This window comes from Olea europaea, unplaced genomic scaffold (genome assembly GCF_002742605.1).
Source record: "Olea europaea var. sylvestris unplaced genomic scaffold, O_europaea_v1 scaffold419, whole genome shotgun sequence".
NCBI lineage: Eukaryota > Viridiplantae > Streptophyta > Magnoliopsida > Lamiales > Oleaceae > Olea > Olea europaea.
Genome location: NW_019261692.1, coordinates 50,998 through 69,953, shown reverse-complemented (window position 1 = coordinate 69,953; position 18,956 = coordinate 50,998). Strand labels below are relative to the sequence as shown.

At 34.0% G+C, this 18,956-nt stretch overlaps 1 protein-coding gene across 2 annotated transcripts; it reads right to left on the bottom strand.

Moving 5' to 3' along the window:
- Positions 1–1,261: 1,261 nt before the first annotated feature.
- Positions 1,262–4,942, bottom strand: LOC111387694 (SRSF protein kinase 1-like). 2 transcript variants are annotated; one of them, XM_023012270.1, is made up of 4 exons: positions 4,555–4,942; positions 3,055–3,825; positions 2,439–2,486; positions 1,262–2,352 (listed from the first exon to the last, which is right to left on the bottom strand). In XM_023012270.1, exons 1-4 carry the CDS (start codon positions 4,738–4,740, stop codon positions 2,029–2,031), a joined length of 1,329 nt encoding a protein of 442 aa, XP_022868038.1. In that variant the 5' UTR covers positions 4,741–4,942; the 3' UTR covers positions 1,262–2,028. The 2 variants fall into 2 exon arrangements, with proteins under 2 accessions (XP_022868038.1, XP_022868037.1); XM_023012269.1 differs by having other exon boundaries at positions 3,055–3,843; positions 4,555–4,941.
- Positions 4,943–18,956: the final 14,014 nt, after the last annotated feature.

The following is an 18,956-nucleotide window of genomic DNA, read 5'->3' as shown; positions in this document are numbered from 1 at the left end:
TTTACCAACTGGTGTTGGGATCTATGGTTATCATAATCATATTTTTTAATTGGATCGGTGAAGAGATCTTGCAAATCGAATCATAAAATGTGAGATTATATTAAGAATTAGTCTGTGTGTATGGGAGAAGGATTTCGTTAACCCTCCAGAATACTCGCATGAGTGGACTCCATGTAAATAAAATATTATAAAAAAATATCCACCCCCTATTGTGTGTGTTTTGGAGGAATTTCTGTAAACCCCTTCCTTGTATACATAACACAGCTCCTCTTAAATACTGTTTTTAGAAGAATACAAAAAAAATAAAAATAAAAATTCGAATAAAAATTAACAACTCACTTGATACATAAAATAAAAAGTTCACAAAAAGTTTTCAAGTACATTAGAAATGATCATCTCTCCAAACACGAATTTCTTTCAAGAACAAAGCCCTTTGTATAGGGCTTTGTTTTACAGGGGTCCGCCCCATGCGGGCCCCGGTGCCATAAATAAAAATAAAAAAAATAAAAAATAAAAAAACCGACCCAAACCTTGTGAGGGATCGGTATGACCCCTGTAAGTGCTAGGCCCAGCACTACTATTTCTTTCAATCAAGCTGCCTGCCGCCCATTCTTACTGTTTTAATTCTGCTTTTTAATTTTTCCAATTTTTGAGCCAACTTGACATTGAATTTATAGAATCATGGAATTGTAAGAATTGTCACGATTTTATTCGATTCCATCAAAACAGGATTTTGTTACAATTAGGAATCCATTTTCCTTTTTGAATCTTAGACCGATCCCATGCTTTATACAACCATGATTGGGATATCTCACACGGCATATTGAATTTAAATAAAAAAAAAAAAAAAAACAATTTCTTTCATTAGATCTCATCTGAACATCAAAGAAACCATTTACTTATTTAAAACATCCCATTTTAGCATGAAATCAAAATATATTTCTAAACAATTTTTCTGTGCATAGAACAATGTTCGACAGAAAAATTCCAGATTACTGGAACATTACAAAAAAAATACCCACCCTCCCCTCCCCTCCCCTCCCATTGTATGTGCCCTATATAACCACTGTGAAGCCAATTCTGTACGTCAAGTGCAACTGATTTCTAAATCACAGTCCATAGTGTGCTGGAGATCAAACTCTACCCAATGTGGCAAATCTAACTTGGGATAAAAGAAACATGATATCCATTCACAGATTTGTTGGTGATAAGCATATTCAAGGTGCTTCTATTCGAAGACGATGAAATACAGGCATCAAAATTTACAATAAACATGGACTTTTATATTAGCACCCTAAAATGTAGGAAAGAATAATAATCAAGTAGGAAAATCCACAGAGAAATCTATAGTCGAATATTCCAAATATATAATAACATAATATTTAGCGTTATAAATTCTAGAAAACACCAAAATGAATCAGAATTGTTGGCAACTCTACAGCAAAATATGAGATGTGAACTGTAATCAAACTGCGTTCGCACTACTATCCGCTGCATCTGCAAAGGACCACTCAAGCGGGACAACACAGAAGCCTGTTTCTTCAATTGGGTATTAAAATCCCTACATCTTTGAGGCACTGGCATTCTGTGACAAAATTCTTCCTTATAATAACAAAATAGTTCTTAGAATAGCAGCTTTCAGATCACCGACCCATGTTTTTCCATACAAGAGTTTCCAATTCTGTGGCCAAGTCAAGTGTTGAGATCCTTTTCTCAAACGGTCCCCAAAAAAGAGCGGGCAATCGCTTTTTTGGGCCACATGAACTGCTTAATCAATGTCAACATCAATAAAGCAAGCATCCTGAGCATATACATAGCTATATATACAATCTGGCATGCATTTGAGCTTGATAATCAGATTCTCGGTCAGTGTCTTCACATTGATGTCATTTCCTCATGCTAACAATATACTACCAAGTTACATCTTTTAGCTTGTCAACAAATCAAAGTCTATGAAGGTTTCGGAAAGTTCCGAAAAGTAAACCAGAAGCAAAACTCAAAACATGTTTAGAACGTCTTTATTTACTATTATCGCTTACCCACCTTAATTTGAAGGTTGGTCATTCCAACATTCATCTTTTCAACACTGGATGCACTTTTTACCTCATCCTGAGTCAGATTTTCTACATTGAGCCACGGATGCTGCAGGCACTGTTGGGCAGTTGGTCGCCTATCTGGCTCAAAATCAAGTAGGGGACAAAGAAACTTAGCAAACTCGCGAGCATCAGTGTCAGAAAAGTTAAATTTATCAACAAGAAATCTATCAAGTGGTCGGTACTTCAGCCTTCGAATCCTCTTCAGGTCCCCATATCTGTCAAAGTAATCTTTGGATCGAGCCCCGCTTGTGGCTATCTGCAATGTTATTATTTTATTTTTGAAAGAAACAACAGTCAGAAGGCGTTCTTGATAAGGCAGAAGAGAACAGAAGACATGTCTACCTTTCGAGGCATTTTTCCAAGGAGCTCCATCATCAAAGCAAGGTGATCCTATAGTCAAACATAAATTTCCATTAGAGAAATCAAAAGACCAAAATTCCAGACAAGATATTAGACTAAAAAGAACAACAGTTGCAGGTAGGGTTTCTGACTGTTGATGAATATAGATTGTTACCTAAAAGTCAGACTTGAAACTGTAAAAACTAAAGGGGATATGCTCAATCTGGTATAATGAAATCAGGAACATGAAAAACTTACTACAGCATAATATTTTGTATTACTACAGAAAGTAGCCAACTGACCACAGAATAATAACCCATAATTTCAATGTGGCAAAATTTATTTTAGCTCATTGTGGAAGACATACAAATTTGAGGAATCTAATAGCACATTAAAAGATGGCCTCACGACGCAACAAAAACAAAAACAGGTGTCAATTCAGGGTAAAACAAACTATTCACAAATCCTTGGTGAAATCTATCTCCCAACACCATCTTCATTATTTGCTAAACAAAGATAACTTGGAATTTCATACTGCAGAACAGGAGAAAAGATAGTGGTGATTTCATACTGATGCAATGCATAAAAATAAAATATATTACTGGCATGACGGTGTTACCTCATCTTCGCTGAAGCCTTGTCCACTCTTGGGAGTAAACATCATCTCACCAGTGGCAAGTTCAAAGGCAATACAAGCAAATGACCATATATCTGCGGGAAAAGAATAACCAGACTGGAGTATAACTTCAGGAGCTCTATATTGTCTTGTTTGAATTTCTTCAGCTAACAGCTTGTCAGCCCAGCATGCACTTCCGAAATCCACAACCTTACACCTCAATTCAATTCCATCCAAGCGCCTAGAAGGCTTTGGAGGAGCTGCAAACCCTCCCATAGAAGCTCGTCTTTCTGATATTCTAGCAACTGCTCTCCGTGCCCTTTGCTTTAATTTTTTCTCAATAATATTTATGGTTGCTCCGCCATTAGGGTTCCCTTCGGGCCTTGCAAGAATAGGGGTCATCCCTGACCTTGTAGGATCTTTGGTAGGATTAATGGTGGAATATAGAAGGATATTTTCAAGTTTAAGATCTGTGTGTATTAGTCCAAGTTCCCTATGTAGATAATCCAGACCAGTCAAAATGCATTTGCATATCTCCCTAACTCTATTCAATTCAAGGCCTTTGTACCGATTATACTTGATCAGCTGCAGTAAGCTATCACCAAGGAACTCCAGCACCATGCATGGATGCTGCCCATTTGGGCCAGCATGCTTAAAGTGGTCCACTAACCGCACGACACATTTAACGTTTGCGGGGTCACCCTCAGTAATGGCTGAAAGGACCTCAATTTCATGGGCAGCAGCTTGAGAGAATTGAGGAGCACTTTTCTGGATCTTCAGAGCAACATATTTCTATGAGAAAGAATATACATCACAAGATAAGCAAATATTAGAACAATCAAAGATGGATTTTCTTTAAACTTTCCATGAGATCAACAAATTAAAAAGCTTTAAAATTCTCAAACAATTAGGTACGAAAAAAGAAAAAGAAAGACAAGCAACATACAAAGCTCAGATATTCACACTAGATATAGAGCTTCCATCAATCATTTTGCACTGGCCACTGCGCATATCTCAATGAGAAGCTGAAATATTGTGCATGGATCGTGAAAAGTAAATGGAGACTATAGAGTTCACAGATCAATTCATACAGACCAATTATGGATCCAACAGGCATCGCAAAAATAGAACACTGCCAAACTAATCCATATTCTTTTCCCAAAATTGAGGCACCAGAGGTGTATTATATATTTATTTATTGTCATGTAAAGAAATAGTCTACATCCTTGTTAAGATCATGTAAAGGCTTGTACTACCCAAGCAAGTAATCTGACAAATATAATACCAGTTCCCAAAATTGAATAAATAATAATAATGATTATAATACATAATAAAGAAAATCATAAACCAAAATGAAATGAAATACACCGCGGTAATTTAAATAAAATCGTTCATAAACCATTAGTTCAATCATTAAATTAAATAAATAAATAAATCATCTCAAAGTGATCTCTAACGAATATACATAAATAAAAATGCGGAATTAGAAGAAAAAAGACGCACGGATGATCGAGTGTCATAGGCGAGCCAGACGGTGGAGAACTGCCCCCAGCCCAGTTTTCGCTGGGCGATGTATAGCCCACCGGCGAATGAATCGCCTACTCGAACGGCGTGGTAGCCTCCTTTTCTGTAGGAATCAAAGCCCTCATCCTCATCTTCCGATCCTGACGACGACGATGAGCAAGACATGATGATAACGATATACGAAACGTAACCCTTAATCACAAAATCACAGATTCAATCGGATGAATTTACACAGAAACTCTCTCTAACTACTGGTATTTAGATTGCGTAGAATAGTATGAGAACGGTAGGAAAAAGTTGCGGGTTGGTGCAACCGAGAACAGAGAAATTGTTTGTTTTATGTAATTTGTATAATTAATAATTGAGATATGGGGTCATCTGTGGCCTTCAATACATGACTCTGTCCACTTTTTGCTCTTGATTTTGTTAGTAGTGGTACAAGTCTTTCGTTTTTCTCCTTTTATTTTACATTTTCTGAATTCTATTGTCCTATAATTTCCAATTTAACTTGCTTAAAATTTGCAATGTACTTGGTACTTATTTAGTTAAGTTACTAGCGAATATATTATACAAGTATATATCTCTTACGTTGAACTGTACAGAGTAATAGACAAATATTTCACATGTTTCTCTATTTTGATGACGTATTTAGTACGTTAGATATATTGAATTCAATGGAACGGACAATCGTGACCTCAATGTATTAAATATTCTTAATGCTGGTGCAATAATTTAAGTAGTTAGTTACAAAGACTAATCACTAGAGCATGTTAAGTCAAGCTCGAAAGGAAATTGCCTAGAAAGAGAAACTTTAAAGTAATGTTAAGTCGATCATATTAATGTCAAATATTTGTAAACTAACGCGTCAATCTTGTTGAGTTGGTGGTTGATTAAACTTGACTCTAGTCCATTTAATTTGAATTGAACTTATTTGACATTAACCAAGTCGATTTGATTCAAACATGTTCGATTTTAAATGGAGTGTATTCAATTGAGACTTTTAATGACTTTTTAAGATTTAAAAAGTTCAGGAGTATTCAATTGAAACTCTCTAAAAGTCACAGTGTATTCAATTGAGACTTTTAAAAAGTCTCTAAAAATTACGATGTATTCAATTAAAAAATTTTAGAAGTCTCTATAAGTTTTAAAGTATTCAAATTTTAATGACTTCTAAAGACTTTCATAAAAGTCTCTGGAGTACTAACTTTTAAATAAAAAGTACTCATATAAAATTTTTAAATTTGTCTCTCATTAATCACGAGATTTTGAGAGACTTTCACAAAAAATAAATAAATCAAAATTTCTTTCATTTTAACCTTCTATAGACATGTATGATTAAAATTTATTTTTTTAATTGATTATATTTCATTTATTTTTCTTTCTCTCTCTCTCTTATTATTTATCTCTATTTTCTATGAAAAATTAAACTAGATTCTTGTAACTTTTTTTCTTTTTTCATTCATTTTTTTTGTGAAAAATATCTATTTTTTAATTAAATTATAAAAGTTTATATGAAAAATTATAATTAAATTTAAATATATTGATTTTTAAAAGTTACTATACTAATAATATTAAATCATATGTAATTTTGATTATTATTTATTTAATTAAGGTCTTAAATTTATTTATTTTTCAAACTTTTTTTATTATATGGGAATAAGAAGGGAATTGTGAGAACTAACTCCCTATATGTGAGGATTTCATATTAGATCTATGTGAATTTTACCCCCATTTGACCCCCATTACCTGAAAATAAAAATAGCAGGAATAGTGTTTTTTTAAAAAAATGAATGATTGAAAAAGGAGGAAAAATTTTCGATTTACGTGTAATATTATTTTATGAAAAATCGTGTAGTTGAAAATATGAGAGAGAAAAATGTAATGTAATGTAATTAAATTTAATGGGGATCAAACAGGGGCTTTATTTCAAATGAAAGTCTTCAAAAGTCTTTTGAATTCTACAAAAGTCCATAAAAGTTTTAAAATAAAAATCCATAGAAATTTACGAAAGACTTTCACTAATTTCATACAAATCTATAAAAGATCCACGAAATTCACAAAAGTCATCACTTAAAAAAAATCTATCAAAATTTTCAAAAGTTTCAATTGAATACACCCCCTAAGTAATCTAGTTGATTGATGGACTGAGATAACTATTTATAGCAGAGTAAAAACCCGACCCTAGTGCGCATCACTTTGAATGAAATGCTAGCTATGATTTGAGCTGGATATCATTAGAGTCGTGCTCTTTTACGTAGGCCGTAGGCCCATAGATGATAAATGGCAAATGTCTTTCGTTGGGTATATGTAATGATTTACAATTTAAATAAAGAGCTCTATACAATTTTGGATAAGGATGTTGGATTTTATATAATTGCACGACACCACACACATTCGCATGTTTCAAGCTTGGAAAGATTGAAGTCTACTTTGAATAGAATTCTAGTATTCTACATTAAATGCGATCTTAATTGTAAGATTGGACATTTCATAAGTTTATTGGGGGCAAAACTTGATTATAAATTTTGCCTTTTTTTATTTTTATTTATTTTTATTTTTTTGCAAGATATAGAGCCTGGTTGGGAGTGATTTTGAGAATTGATTTTTTGACTGTTAGGAAAAAAGTGGGGTCCACCTGTGAGAGAAGAAGTTCAATATGACGGCTGAAATAGTGAAATAACGATCAAAAAATCAATTTTTTGGGGCAAAAAATCGCTCCCAAGCAAGCTGATAATTTTCTTAAGTAACAATTTTTCTGTTTTTGGGCCAAATTCTAGTGGGGAAAACTCATCGAAGATTGATCCAAACTTCGAAACACCAGTGCCTTTCATAGAGAAAATTGATTTTAGTGTGTTCCAACTCTTTGTGTCGAAATTTGTCGTGGGTTCAATTGACTTTTAGTCACAAAAATTAAATTTTTTTGTATTTTCTATTTTTATTTCATAAATCAAACTAACTGTCCTCTAAATTGAGCCTATGAGTAGAGTAGCTCCCTAATGACAAAGTTGGAGGCTAAGAAATCATTAAGAAAAGTTATTGATAGATAGAAGACATAAACTAGTGGTTTGTGTTTCGGGTAAGGGTGTCAATTTGGTTCGTCGGTTAAGGCCATCGTACTCAGCTTGAAAAAAACTAGAGTAGGCCTACCTTGAGGCTCAAGCCAAGCCCCATTTTGGGGCGTCAGCCCGATCCCAAAACCACAGGGGCCAGCTCTTGTCACAGGCTATTTTTGGCCCATGACAGGCTAAGTCTATATATATATAGACAGAAATGTTCTCCTAAATATCGGCGTTTAGTTTATATTAAGCACCGATGATATGGCAAATTATTTAACTGATGAATAATTAAATATATGGGACTTACTATTAACTTATTCGTCAATTAAATGGTATGTTATGTTATCGGTGCTTAACATAAGCTAAGCACCGATATTTAAGAAATCATTTTCCGTAATATATATATATATATATATTATTGCATTAGTATAGACACATTGCTTGTAAACTTTTTGTTGCTTGGCTGCCTAATAGACAGGCTGCCTGTTTATATATATATTAATAAAAGAAAGTGAACCGGCTTGGCTAGATGAGGCCCGAGTTGAAAGTTTGGGTCACACCTAAATTTTTTGGTCGAGCAAAAGATCGGCTCGCCTTGGGCCAAAAAAAAATCCTGAACCATTTTTACTTGAGTTGAACCCAAGCCTCATGTTTTGAGACACAATTGAGATTTAAGTGCAAATTAGGTATAATGTAAGGTCAAGAAGGGTTGTCATGATTCGATTCCGAGTGCGGCCAAGAAAAGAAATCGGGGGTGATTTAATTTTTTTTTTCAAGTCCAGTTCAATTCGTAAGAAAATATAGTTTTAACTATTTATCATTCTATGATTGAATTTGGTCTATCAAAAACATTGTTCAAACTATGAAACTGGTTGTCTGAACACTAATCAAACAGAAAAACTCGAATTTAGTTTGAGCTTGGAAATTTATTCTCTACCAAGACCTATAAAATTGCAGGTTTACAGAGGCAAAAGTTTTAATATTTGCCTATTTGATGTGTACATTGGCTTCATGCTAGGTTATTTTGGTCTTATTGTCATGCCGGTAATAGATTTTCATTAGTTTGTGTTGAAATTCTGTGCCCTCTTGTGTTGTTGAATGGTGAGCTAATGAAATTTGTTAAATGTTTGCACCTATTGTTGAGCTACTAGAGGTAGAAATTACTTCAAATCCTGGGCTTCTCTAAACTTTAATTTGTACTAAACACGTCTGATAGGAACTTATCGCGCAAAGAGACTAGAATATCGTCTGAGATGATATCACAGCTGATTAAGTTTAGAGTTAAGTTTTCTGTCCATGGCGAGTGATTTGAATGAAGAGCTTCATAGGAACTACATAGAGTTTATTTGCTCTCGAAGATGGAGATAATTAGCTTCTAAAACAGTTCTTTTTCACTAGTCAAAATATAAAAGGGTCAAATTACAAATTTTTCATTTATCACACCTCTTCCAATGTCTCTCATTTTTTTTTCTCTGCCTTGTCACCCATCTTTCCTCGCTCACATTGCCTTTTCTCCTTTTCCTTGTTCAGGAGAGCACAAATGATGCATAGAGTATTGGAATTGAATGGGGATAAAGAAAAAGTTGGGAGTGAAGGAAGCACAGAGACATGAGGGTAATGGAAGGAGAGGGGACAAAATTAGAAGTACAAGGCAAGTTCATTTTCATTCTCATAAGGATAGATCTAATCCCTTCTGTGTTAACTAGAAATACCACAGTCTTTCATATGAAAAATCGAGTGAGGATGCTGCTAAAGGTTTTAAACAAGAGACTGATCAGATCCAGAGATAATAATATCATCCACATATACCAACAGAAAAATGATACCAGTATTACTCTTGTGAAAGAACAGGGATCTATCATACTGACTCTGACTAAAGGAGAAATCCAAAAGAGTACGACGAGACCTATCAAATCAAGCTCAAGATGCCTGCTTAAAATCATACAGAGAGCGTTTAGCTTATAAGAAGAGTCAGTCAAGAGAAAGGCATACCAGATGGAAGTTTCATATAAATATCTTTGTTGAGGTCTTCGTGTAAAAACCCGTTCTTGACATTCATTTGATATAGAAACCAAGATTGGAAAGCAACAAGCGATAACAAGAGGCGAACAGTGGTCATTTTTAGCCACAGGAGCAAATGTCTTATCGTAGTTGATTCCATACTCTTGATGATTTCTCAAGGTAACTATTCAAGCCTTATAGCACTCAAGAGAACAATGAGAATGAAGTTTGAAAGAATATACCCATTTATTCATAATAGGTTTCACAGTCGGGGACATGGCACAACATCCCAAGTTTGGTTGGTTTCAAAAGACTGAAGTTCTACATTCATTGTCTATTGCCAACAATCTTGTTCCATAACCTGCCTATAGGAAGTTGGAATAGAAATTGAGTTAATAGTAACAGACATAGAGGTATGGAAAGAGAAATCATACCTATCAAGAGGTCGAGAAACACGAGGAGTATGACGAAGAGTGACATGAGGTAGATGATCATTTGGTTAAGGATCTAATGTCGTAGGTAGTAGATCGGAAGGCTTGAGGAGAAAGTTGATTGAGAAGGAAGCTCGGGAGCAGTGATAAGTGTAGCATGCCTGCGAGCATAAACTAGACCTAACTTGTACCAAGAAAAATCCGTAGAAAATTCAGACAAGGCAGATAACACAGGGAGAAATAACAATTTCTAAAATGAAAAAAGATTATTTTTCATAGAAAACAACATTACGAGAATTCCTAATACGATGCGTCTTAGGATCGTAACATACATAACCTTTTTTAGTCTTACCATATCCTAGAAATGCACACTTGACAAATCAAAGTGTCAATTTCGTCTTCTCATTTGTCGAAAAATGAACAACACAAACACAACCAAAGAGACGGAGATAAGAATATGTAGGATGATAAATAAAGAGCTAGGAAAATAGAGAAATATCCGATCTAGTGCAAAGCATACCGTACATGAGGCTTCTCACAGCCGAAGCATAAGGAATCTTCCTCATGTAATCTATCTCTGTTGCAATCTTGGGAGAATGCTCCATAGATAGATGAATTCCATGTCTAAAAGAAAGTTTTCCTTTTTGGAATTTGGCAATACGAATCTAGATAATATTTTGTTAATATATGAAGCTTGGGAAAATGCAATCCTCTGTTTTTCCTATCTTGTAAGATACGAATTCCCAAAACATAATTGGCTTCTCCCAAGTCCATATATCAAACTGCTGTGAAAACCATTTATTTATAGATGACAATGTCCCTACATCATTTCCAATGAGTAAAATGTCATTCACATAAAGAATTAGAAAAACTACTTTCTTCCCTCGTATACGCTTGTATACACAGGATTCATCCAAAATTTGGTCAAAATCATAGGCCTTAATGGTTTGATCAAATCTTATATTCCAAAACCTAGATGCTTGCTTGAGTCCATAAATGGATCTCTGCAACTTGCAAACTTTCCTTTTATGACCTTTTTTTATGAACCCTTCAAGTTGCATCATGTAGATGGTCTCATCAAAATGTTCATTTAAAAATGTTGTATTGACATTCATTTGCCAAACCTCATAATCATAATGAGTGGCAATGGATAAAATGATTCGAATAGAGTTAAGCATGACAATTGGTAAGAAGGTTTCTTCATAGTCAATACATTCTTTTTGGGTAAAACCCTTTGCCACTAGCATTGCTTTGAAGGTTTCAACCTTCCTATCTATACCTATTTTTCTTTTATAGACCCACTTGCACCCTATAAGTTTTACACCATTAGGTGCATCTACAAGATCCTAAACCTTGTTAGAGTACATAAATTCCATCTTTGAGTTAATGACAAATTTCTATGATTCAAATTTTACATCCTCCATTACTTCCTTAAACGAAGTGGGATCTTCTTCTTGCTCAATAGAGATCGCCTAATAGGACTCTCTATAAAGCAAGTGCCTAGAAAATGGTCTCACAACTCTTCCACTACGAGTAATGGTGAAAGGTGCTTGATTTGTCTAGTCTGACCAGAGGTCCTTCTTCTCCTCCCACTGCTTGGTCCTATCCTTGGTTAGGACCAAAATCCTTATTATCCCCATTGAGAGGGGCGTGTAGAGGTACAACGATGGGTGTCTTGTTCTCTATTACCTCTGATTCTGTTTGTTCATGAGGCTCTATGGGCATCACTTGCTCACTTACCTCATCAACAACCATTGGTGCTGTAGGGGGTTCCAAGTCATCACTATTTGATTCTATGTGAAAATCGGGAGCCGGGTTGTTTAAACCGTGTTCTAACGCCTCTTTCAATGGAATCTTACTAGTAGAGTTGTGTTCTTCTATATACTTGTCCTCTAAGAAGGCTGAATTTGAACTAACAAATACATTCTTATCTAGAGGACTATAAAAGTAGAACATCTCATTCCTTTTGGATATCCTACAAAGAAACAAATCTCTAATCTTGATTTCATCTTATTCGTCTTTCCCTTTAGCACTTGTGCTAAACACCACTATATCCAAACGTAGTGCAAATTAGGCTTGCGTCCATCCACAATTCAAGAGGCGTCTTGGGAACTGATTTAGATGGCACTAAATTCAAGATATAAATGACTATTTGTAGTGCATTTTCCCAAAAAGAAATAGACAGTGAGGAATAACTCATCATTGATCTTACCATATCTAAAAGAGTTCGATTTCTTCTTTTCGAGACACCATTCTGTTGGAGAGTTCTTGGTGCACTCAGTAGGAATAATATCCCATTATCTGATAAGTAGACCTTAAATGCTTGGGATAGATATTTGCTACCTCAATCGGATCAAAGGACCTTGATACTCTTACCCAATTGTTTCTCAACCTCTGTTCAAAACTCCTTGAATTTCTCCAAAACTTCGAATTTGTGAGACATAAGGTATATGTATCCAAATCTAGAGTAATCATCTGTAAAGGTGATGAGTACTTATATCCTCCCCTAGCCCGAGTACTGATGGTCCACAAACATCGAAATGTACTAATTCTGAAACTTCTTTAGCTCTTCGTCTCTCAGCCTTAAGGAGTCTCTTGGTCATTTTTCCTTCTATACAAGACTCACAAGTTGGTATGGATTCCACCTCTAACTCATTTAAGGGACCGTCATTTACCAATCTTTGAATCCTCTTTAGATTGATATGACCTAATCTAAGATATCATAAGAGAGTTTCATTAGTACTAGACGACATCTTTCTTTTCCTAGCAGTAGTAGTGTTGTGCATAGAGCCAATCATATGACTTCAGACATAGAGACTATTAACAATATGACCCAAACATATAATAGAATTATTCAATTTAATAACCATAGTGGAATTGGTAAAAAGCATTGAATAACCAACACGATATAAAAGTGCAATAGAAACCAAGTTCCATGTAAGTTCGGGAACATAATAACAGTCATCCAAGATCAAAGGTCTACGATTTTCAAAACATAAAATAAAAGTGCCAACAACTTTAGCAGATACTACTGCTCATGTGCCGACTCTAAGAGTGTACTTCCCTTTACTGAAGTGCTTGGTTTCTTGGAACCCCTGCAAGGAATTGCAAACATGATTAGCAGCTCCAAAAATCTATGATCCAGGTATTAGTAGAATCAACCACTAAGCATGACTCAATGAATAGGGCACTGTTTTTATCTTGCTTCCCCTTAGCTTGGTGATCTGAGCAATTCCTCTTCCAATGACCCTTTTGTCTACAAGTTTGATTTCTCATCGGCATTAGTTTTCTTCCCCAAAAATTGCCATATTGCTTTTTGTTTGGCCACTTCCTCTTATTTCCTTCTTTGCCACCAACGCGCTTAGGATGAGGAGGTCCAACTATTACAGTTAAAAGCACTTGCACTTCTGACTTTCAGAACAGTTTTAGTATTTTGGAGTTCTTTCATTAATTTCATCAGAGACATCCATTTTGTGTGGATTATAATAAACTATAAACTGTGAGAACATCTCAAGAAAAGTCTCAAGAACCATGTCAATCTGTGTCTTGAAATCAATGTCAGCTCTTAAAACCTCCACAGCATTGAAGTGACCAATCAAGGTTGACATATGGTCCCTCACAAATGTGCCCGATTTTATGCGCATGTTCATAATTGCCATAGTGGAGGCTTGCCTAGTTTGTCAGCTTTGATATTCAAACATCTCTTGAAAACTTTCCATTTTGTCAAAAGTAGTTTCCATGTTTTGATGTTTCCATTGTAATACATTTGACATGAATGCCAAAATATAGCAACAAGCCATCTCATCAGAATAACACCACTTTTCATATGCAGCCTTTTGAAATTCTATGGAATCATCTTTAGGAGTTTCAGAACAATCTTCAGTCAATATAAATTTGTGTTTTTCAGCGGTAAGAATAATGTTAAGATTCCTTTTTCAATCAACGTAGTTTTCTCCCACAAGTTGATTTTTGTTAAGTATCACTGATAATGAATTAAGCGATATTTTCTGTAAAATTAACGATTCACGTATCAATAAAATGAATAATAATCTTTGTATGATGCATCTATATGAGTATGCAAATATAGACCCAAAACTATATTTTCAACCAAAGACCTTAAACCCTTACAACTTTCAACACGCCCTCTATAAGAGGTCAATGTAGTTGTTAGCAAAATTAGGACCCTCTCACTAATTTTATTGAACTAGGTATCTCATGCCACAATAAAAAAAAAATGAGGATTGATTATTATTTGGCCTATGAATAATTTTGTTGAAACATTCTACAGGAAATCCTTCAAAAAAATCATATTTAAGTGTAATAACCTCCATCAATAATTTATAAAATATCTTAAATATATAAGATGTCGTCTATAGGATAATTATCCCTTTATTCCATTTTAAAAATATTCAATTATGAGATCCAATTTCAGTTAATCTAAAATAACGTTGTCTTCCTATAGAGAGACCGATATAATTCTATACTAAACATAAATATTTTAATAACAAATAGGATGACGGAGGAAACCGTAGGATTATAAGCGCCTATAAACCATCTCCCATTTATTATTTTGAATTGTTGGGTTTTCACTTAATAATTAATCCACCAAATATACACAATTATAATGGCACTAAATTATTAAATAAAATATTTTTTTAACCACCTCTAATTAATTTAGAGTGATGAAAAAATATTCAATTCCAATGCATATGATTTTAGTGTACTAGGTGGTGTTTCATTTAATCTACATGATATGTGATAATTAAATATTCGTTCATCATCCATAAAATGATAAAAGCAATAATTAAATGAATTATAACCACTTATGGTCCATCCTAAGAATTTAAATTACAACATGGATAAAAGCATTAGTTTGGGCCACTGTCCGACCTAATTTTTCAATCTCTTTGTAGTCTATTCCATGCAATGTCCAAAATTGGGTCAATTTAATTTTCAATCTTAATCCTAGAAAAAAAAGCCCTTATCTGACAAGATGGCCCAAGTTTCAAAGGAAAGCGCAAAAACTCAAAATTACCCCAATTTCTAAACCCTAGCAAAAACCACCATGTACCAAGCTTCACCATCCTTTTTCGGCGACAGCACCGGAGTTGGCAACCCCAAAAGAGACCGCCATCACCGTCGATGTTGGGTGACGACCACAGAGAGACAACAGCTAACACAGCAATAGCCATAGCTGTCACGAGGCAGCAGTTGTTGCAATTGTAGCAGCCATGGTTGTCGATTCCGGCACCAAGGGCTGCTGCTGCCTCTCGCAAGGTGACAGTTGCTACATTTGGTCACAGTGGCTATTGCCGCTTTGGTCCCAGCGGCCACCGTCGTCCAGCACCCTTATATAGTTTTTGCAATTTTTTTATCTTCATTTTCTACCATTTTTCCAACAATAATCAACAACAAATCCATCTATTCTTTTAATACATAAGTGCAAAAAATGAAAGAAATATGCCAAAAAAAAAAAATTTAAATAAAAGAAGAATAATAGTGCCTTACGGCTTATAATTTTTCTAGAGAAAAGAACAACAACAAATGAATTACAATGGGAAGCAAAATAAAATTCTAAAGCCAAAAATGATTATATATTTAAGCAACCATATAAAGAAATAAATATGTCAAATCAAATAAATTAACACTGCCCATACTAAAAATGTATTTTATATTAGGACTTAAAGAACTTAATCCTACTAAGGTTCTCAATAACCTTAGCTTTGATATCATTTGTTGATTGTTGGATTTAATCATCACAATAGGAAATTAATTTTCCTTTGAAGATTAAACCCATACGAATAAGGATGTTAGATCACCTTGAAATTATTGATTTTTTCTAAATCCTCACAGATAAAGGGAAGATAATAACCTTGAAGGAGCTTTTAATGGTCTAGCAAAATGCTTCCTCCCTTAGATCTTCTTCCTTGCTCTTCTTTAGGTGCCTCTCTTTTGGGAAATGAAATGTGGCTAACCCTAAAAGCATATGAAAATGTGCGCATAAAAGGTATATTTATAATACTCAATTAGGGTCTTTGAAATTGCACAAATTTTCTTGGATTTTATTGTAGTAGACCAATTAAGTCACAAACATTTATTGGAGCCTAGAGAGGGATCTAATCGAACTCACATAACTCAAGCTCCAATAGATGTTTCTGATTGGGTTAACTCTTGACTAATTGAGATACATCTATTAATCTCGTCTTATTCTATTGCACTCTCAAATCAAGTGATAGTTATAGAAGCAAATCATGATCCAATAACAATATCTTCTGATTATCGTTCCATAAGTTAACCCCTATTTGACCATCAATATGTTGAAATTGGCAAAATGATCATTTTGCCCGTCAACATATATTATCCTTTAAGTTCCATTTTCATAAAGCGAATTCATTGCGATCAAATCACAATACAAAGTCCAACGATCTCATCATCGGACTACTGAGCTCAAGTTCAATTTACATATGGAAAATATCTTAGAGCAACGATCGTTTCATCTCAATAATTGATGGATTCCACTATCGCAAGTATATGATCTCTAATTGTTTCGGCCCGATTTTCAAAGCATCCAGATCAATTTGTTAATTAACACTTCACTCACGGGTACCTCAAAGAATTTGAACTAGCAATCAAAGGTACATTATTCGCTCAGAATTTAGGTTACTTGTTTGACAATCGAGTAGAGTCTCATTTCGAATGATCACAAATGAGTCATCTACACGGTCCCGTTCGATGTGCAACAAAATATGTTATTGTTCTTATTTCAAAATATAGACAAATCTTAATAAGAACAATGCAATATTATCAATATAAAGCGTCCAACTTATTTACTGATCGTGAACAACATATTTTTTTATCACATCATGAATTGTGTCTTAATATACACGTACCATCGAGTATATAATTTGTGACATCCTATATAATCATGGAACCTTGAATAATCGCTTCAAATTGTAATATGCAAATAATCGAATGTCAATTCATAATATCGTTTTACAAAATATTACTCGAAGAAAGGGCATCAAACTAATAGGGACTTGACAATGAACTCAAAAGTGTTGTTCATAAATGCCGTTGTGGTAACCCCCATGCGTATCGGGCTTGTATTTTTGGTCCTCGTGTGGAAGTCCTTGCAGAAGGTCATCAGATTCAGCCTATACAGACCCAAAACCAGACGAACATAAGAAGTAGGCTTCGCCACTCCCGTCGAAACTGTTAAACGGATTGTCGCAGCCACCGGCCGCCAAGTGAGTATATCTTTTAGAGTCGACATGGTTATGTGAGAAACAATGGTAGGATATGGGTTTCGGGTTTTAATTTCGCAACATGGGCGGTCCCATCCCAAATCCTATGTCAAAGCAGATTTTTGTTTTGTTTTCAGTTTAAAAAATAGAGTCCGAAACCAAAACATCTCCCAACACGTAGAAATACATTTTGTGTTCTATTCATTTCTATGTGATAAAAAATGATTCCATGATCCTAAATTGATCTTATCTGGAATCGCAAATTTCAAGTCTATTTATAAAGAGCGGATCTAATTGTAATTGTTGTAGTGCTTATAATTGATTTTCTTATTCAATGTGACATCCTCATTCGCAAGTGTTACAATATCTCGTACCTCTGACAAAATTCAATTCTTTCCACTTCTGCATGTAGGAAGGGAATGTTTTGAATTTGGAACTTTTGAATTTATAATATTATTGTGGGTCGTTTTTTCTTCTTTTTTTTTCTTTTTTTCTTTTTGAATTTTCTACTCTATAGAGTGGAAAGTGATATAAGTAACATCCTAAAGTTGACGTTGAAATTTTTGCCAAAAGACAAAAAAGAAATTTTTTATTACTTTTAAAAATAATTTTGCTACTTGCTAAGCTTCTGTTTGGATACAATTTTATAAACAATTTATAAATTTAGTCAAAGTATTCATAACTATTATCCACTATATACATAAATTTCGTACATTTCTTGGGTGCACTACTATTTCTCTTACTATTCCTGTTTATAAACCATTTATAAGTTTTCCAAAGAATAGCTTAATTAATTGCTTTTTAATGCACATTTAACATTTAAAAACCTCCATTTTTTCATTACATTTTTTTTTTTTTTTTGGGTTAATCTTTAGATTCATATTTTATCGTCTGTACTCTTACTTTACTAGTTACATCAATTTTACACTCAATTTCATGTTGCTATGCGGATAAACATGGTCAGCGATACATGCTAACCATTACTTTACTAATTTTTTTCATTTATTTGCTAAAAGTTGGACCATACAAACCCAACATTGAGGAGTCTCTAAGAACATAAGGAAAAACTCAAGTCGTCAATTTCACAAAAATAGTTCGTTCATTTTCTTATTCGAAGTATGCACATTGATTTGGTTGGGCATATTGTTAGAGAATCTTTAAAATTGAGTGTAAATTAGTATCTTCAAAATCACATTTCCATCATCTTTTATATCCGATGTATCTAAATTCAAATTCTGCTCTAAATTTTTAATGGGAGATCTAGATCCACTTTGGGCATCTTGTGGATTATTTACATCATTTTTTTTTTTTTTACATTTTATGTTAAAAATACAATTTACATCTCCTTTGCATCTTCTCATTATAGAGGTTTTCGACACTTTAAAGATATAAGGAGATGTATTCAATTCAAACTTTTAAATACTTTTACAGACCTTTAAGGATTTTAAAAGTTTTGGAGTATTCAATTGATTCTTTTATAGTATCTCAAAAATGTTTTGGTGTATTCAATAGGAATTTTTATAGCTTTCAAAAAGTTTTTAGAAGTTTTGGTATATTTAATTAAAACGTTTAAAAGTTTCTGAAAGTCTTGTAATATTCAAAATTTCAATAACTTTTAGAGACTTTTATAAAATTCTCCAAAGTACCAA

Bases quoted from the DNA above. Each gene is read 5' to 3' on its own strand.
- LOC111387694 (XM_023012269.1), bottom strand. From the start codon at position 4,740: ATGTCTTGCTCATCGTCGTCGTCAGGATCGGAAGATGAGGATGAGGGC. The intron at 3,844-4,554 runs GTGCGTCTTTTT...TCTTTCTCATAG, and splicing joins CCTATGACACTCGATCATCC to AAATATGTTGCTCTGAAGAT. The intron at 2,353-2,438 runs GTAGACATGTCT...ATAACATTGCAG, and splicing joins TTGGAAAAATGCCTCGAAAG to ATAGCCACAAGCGGGGCTCG.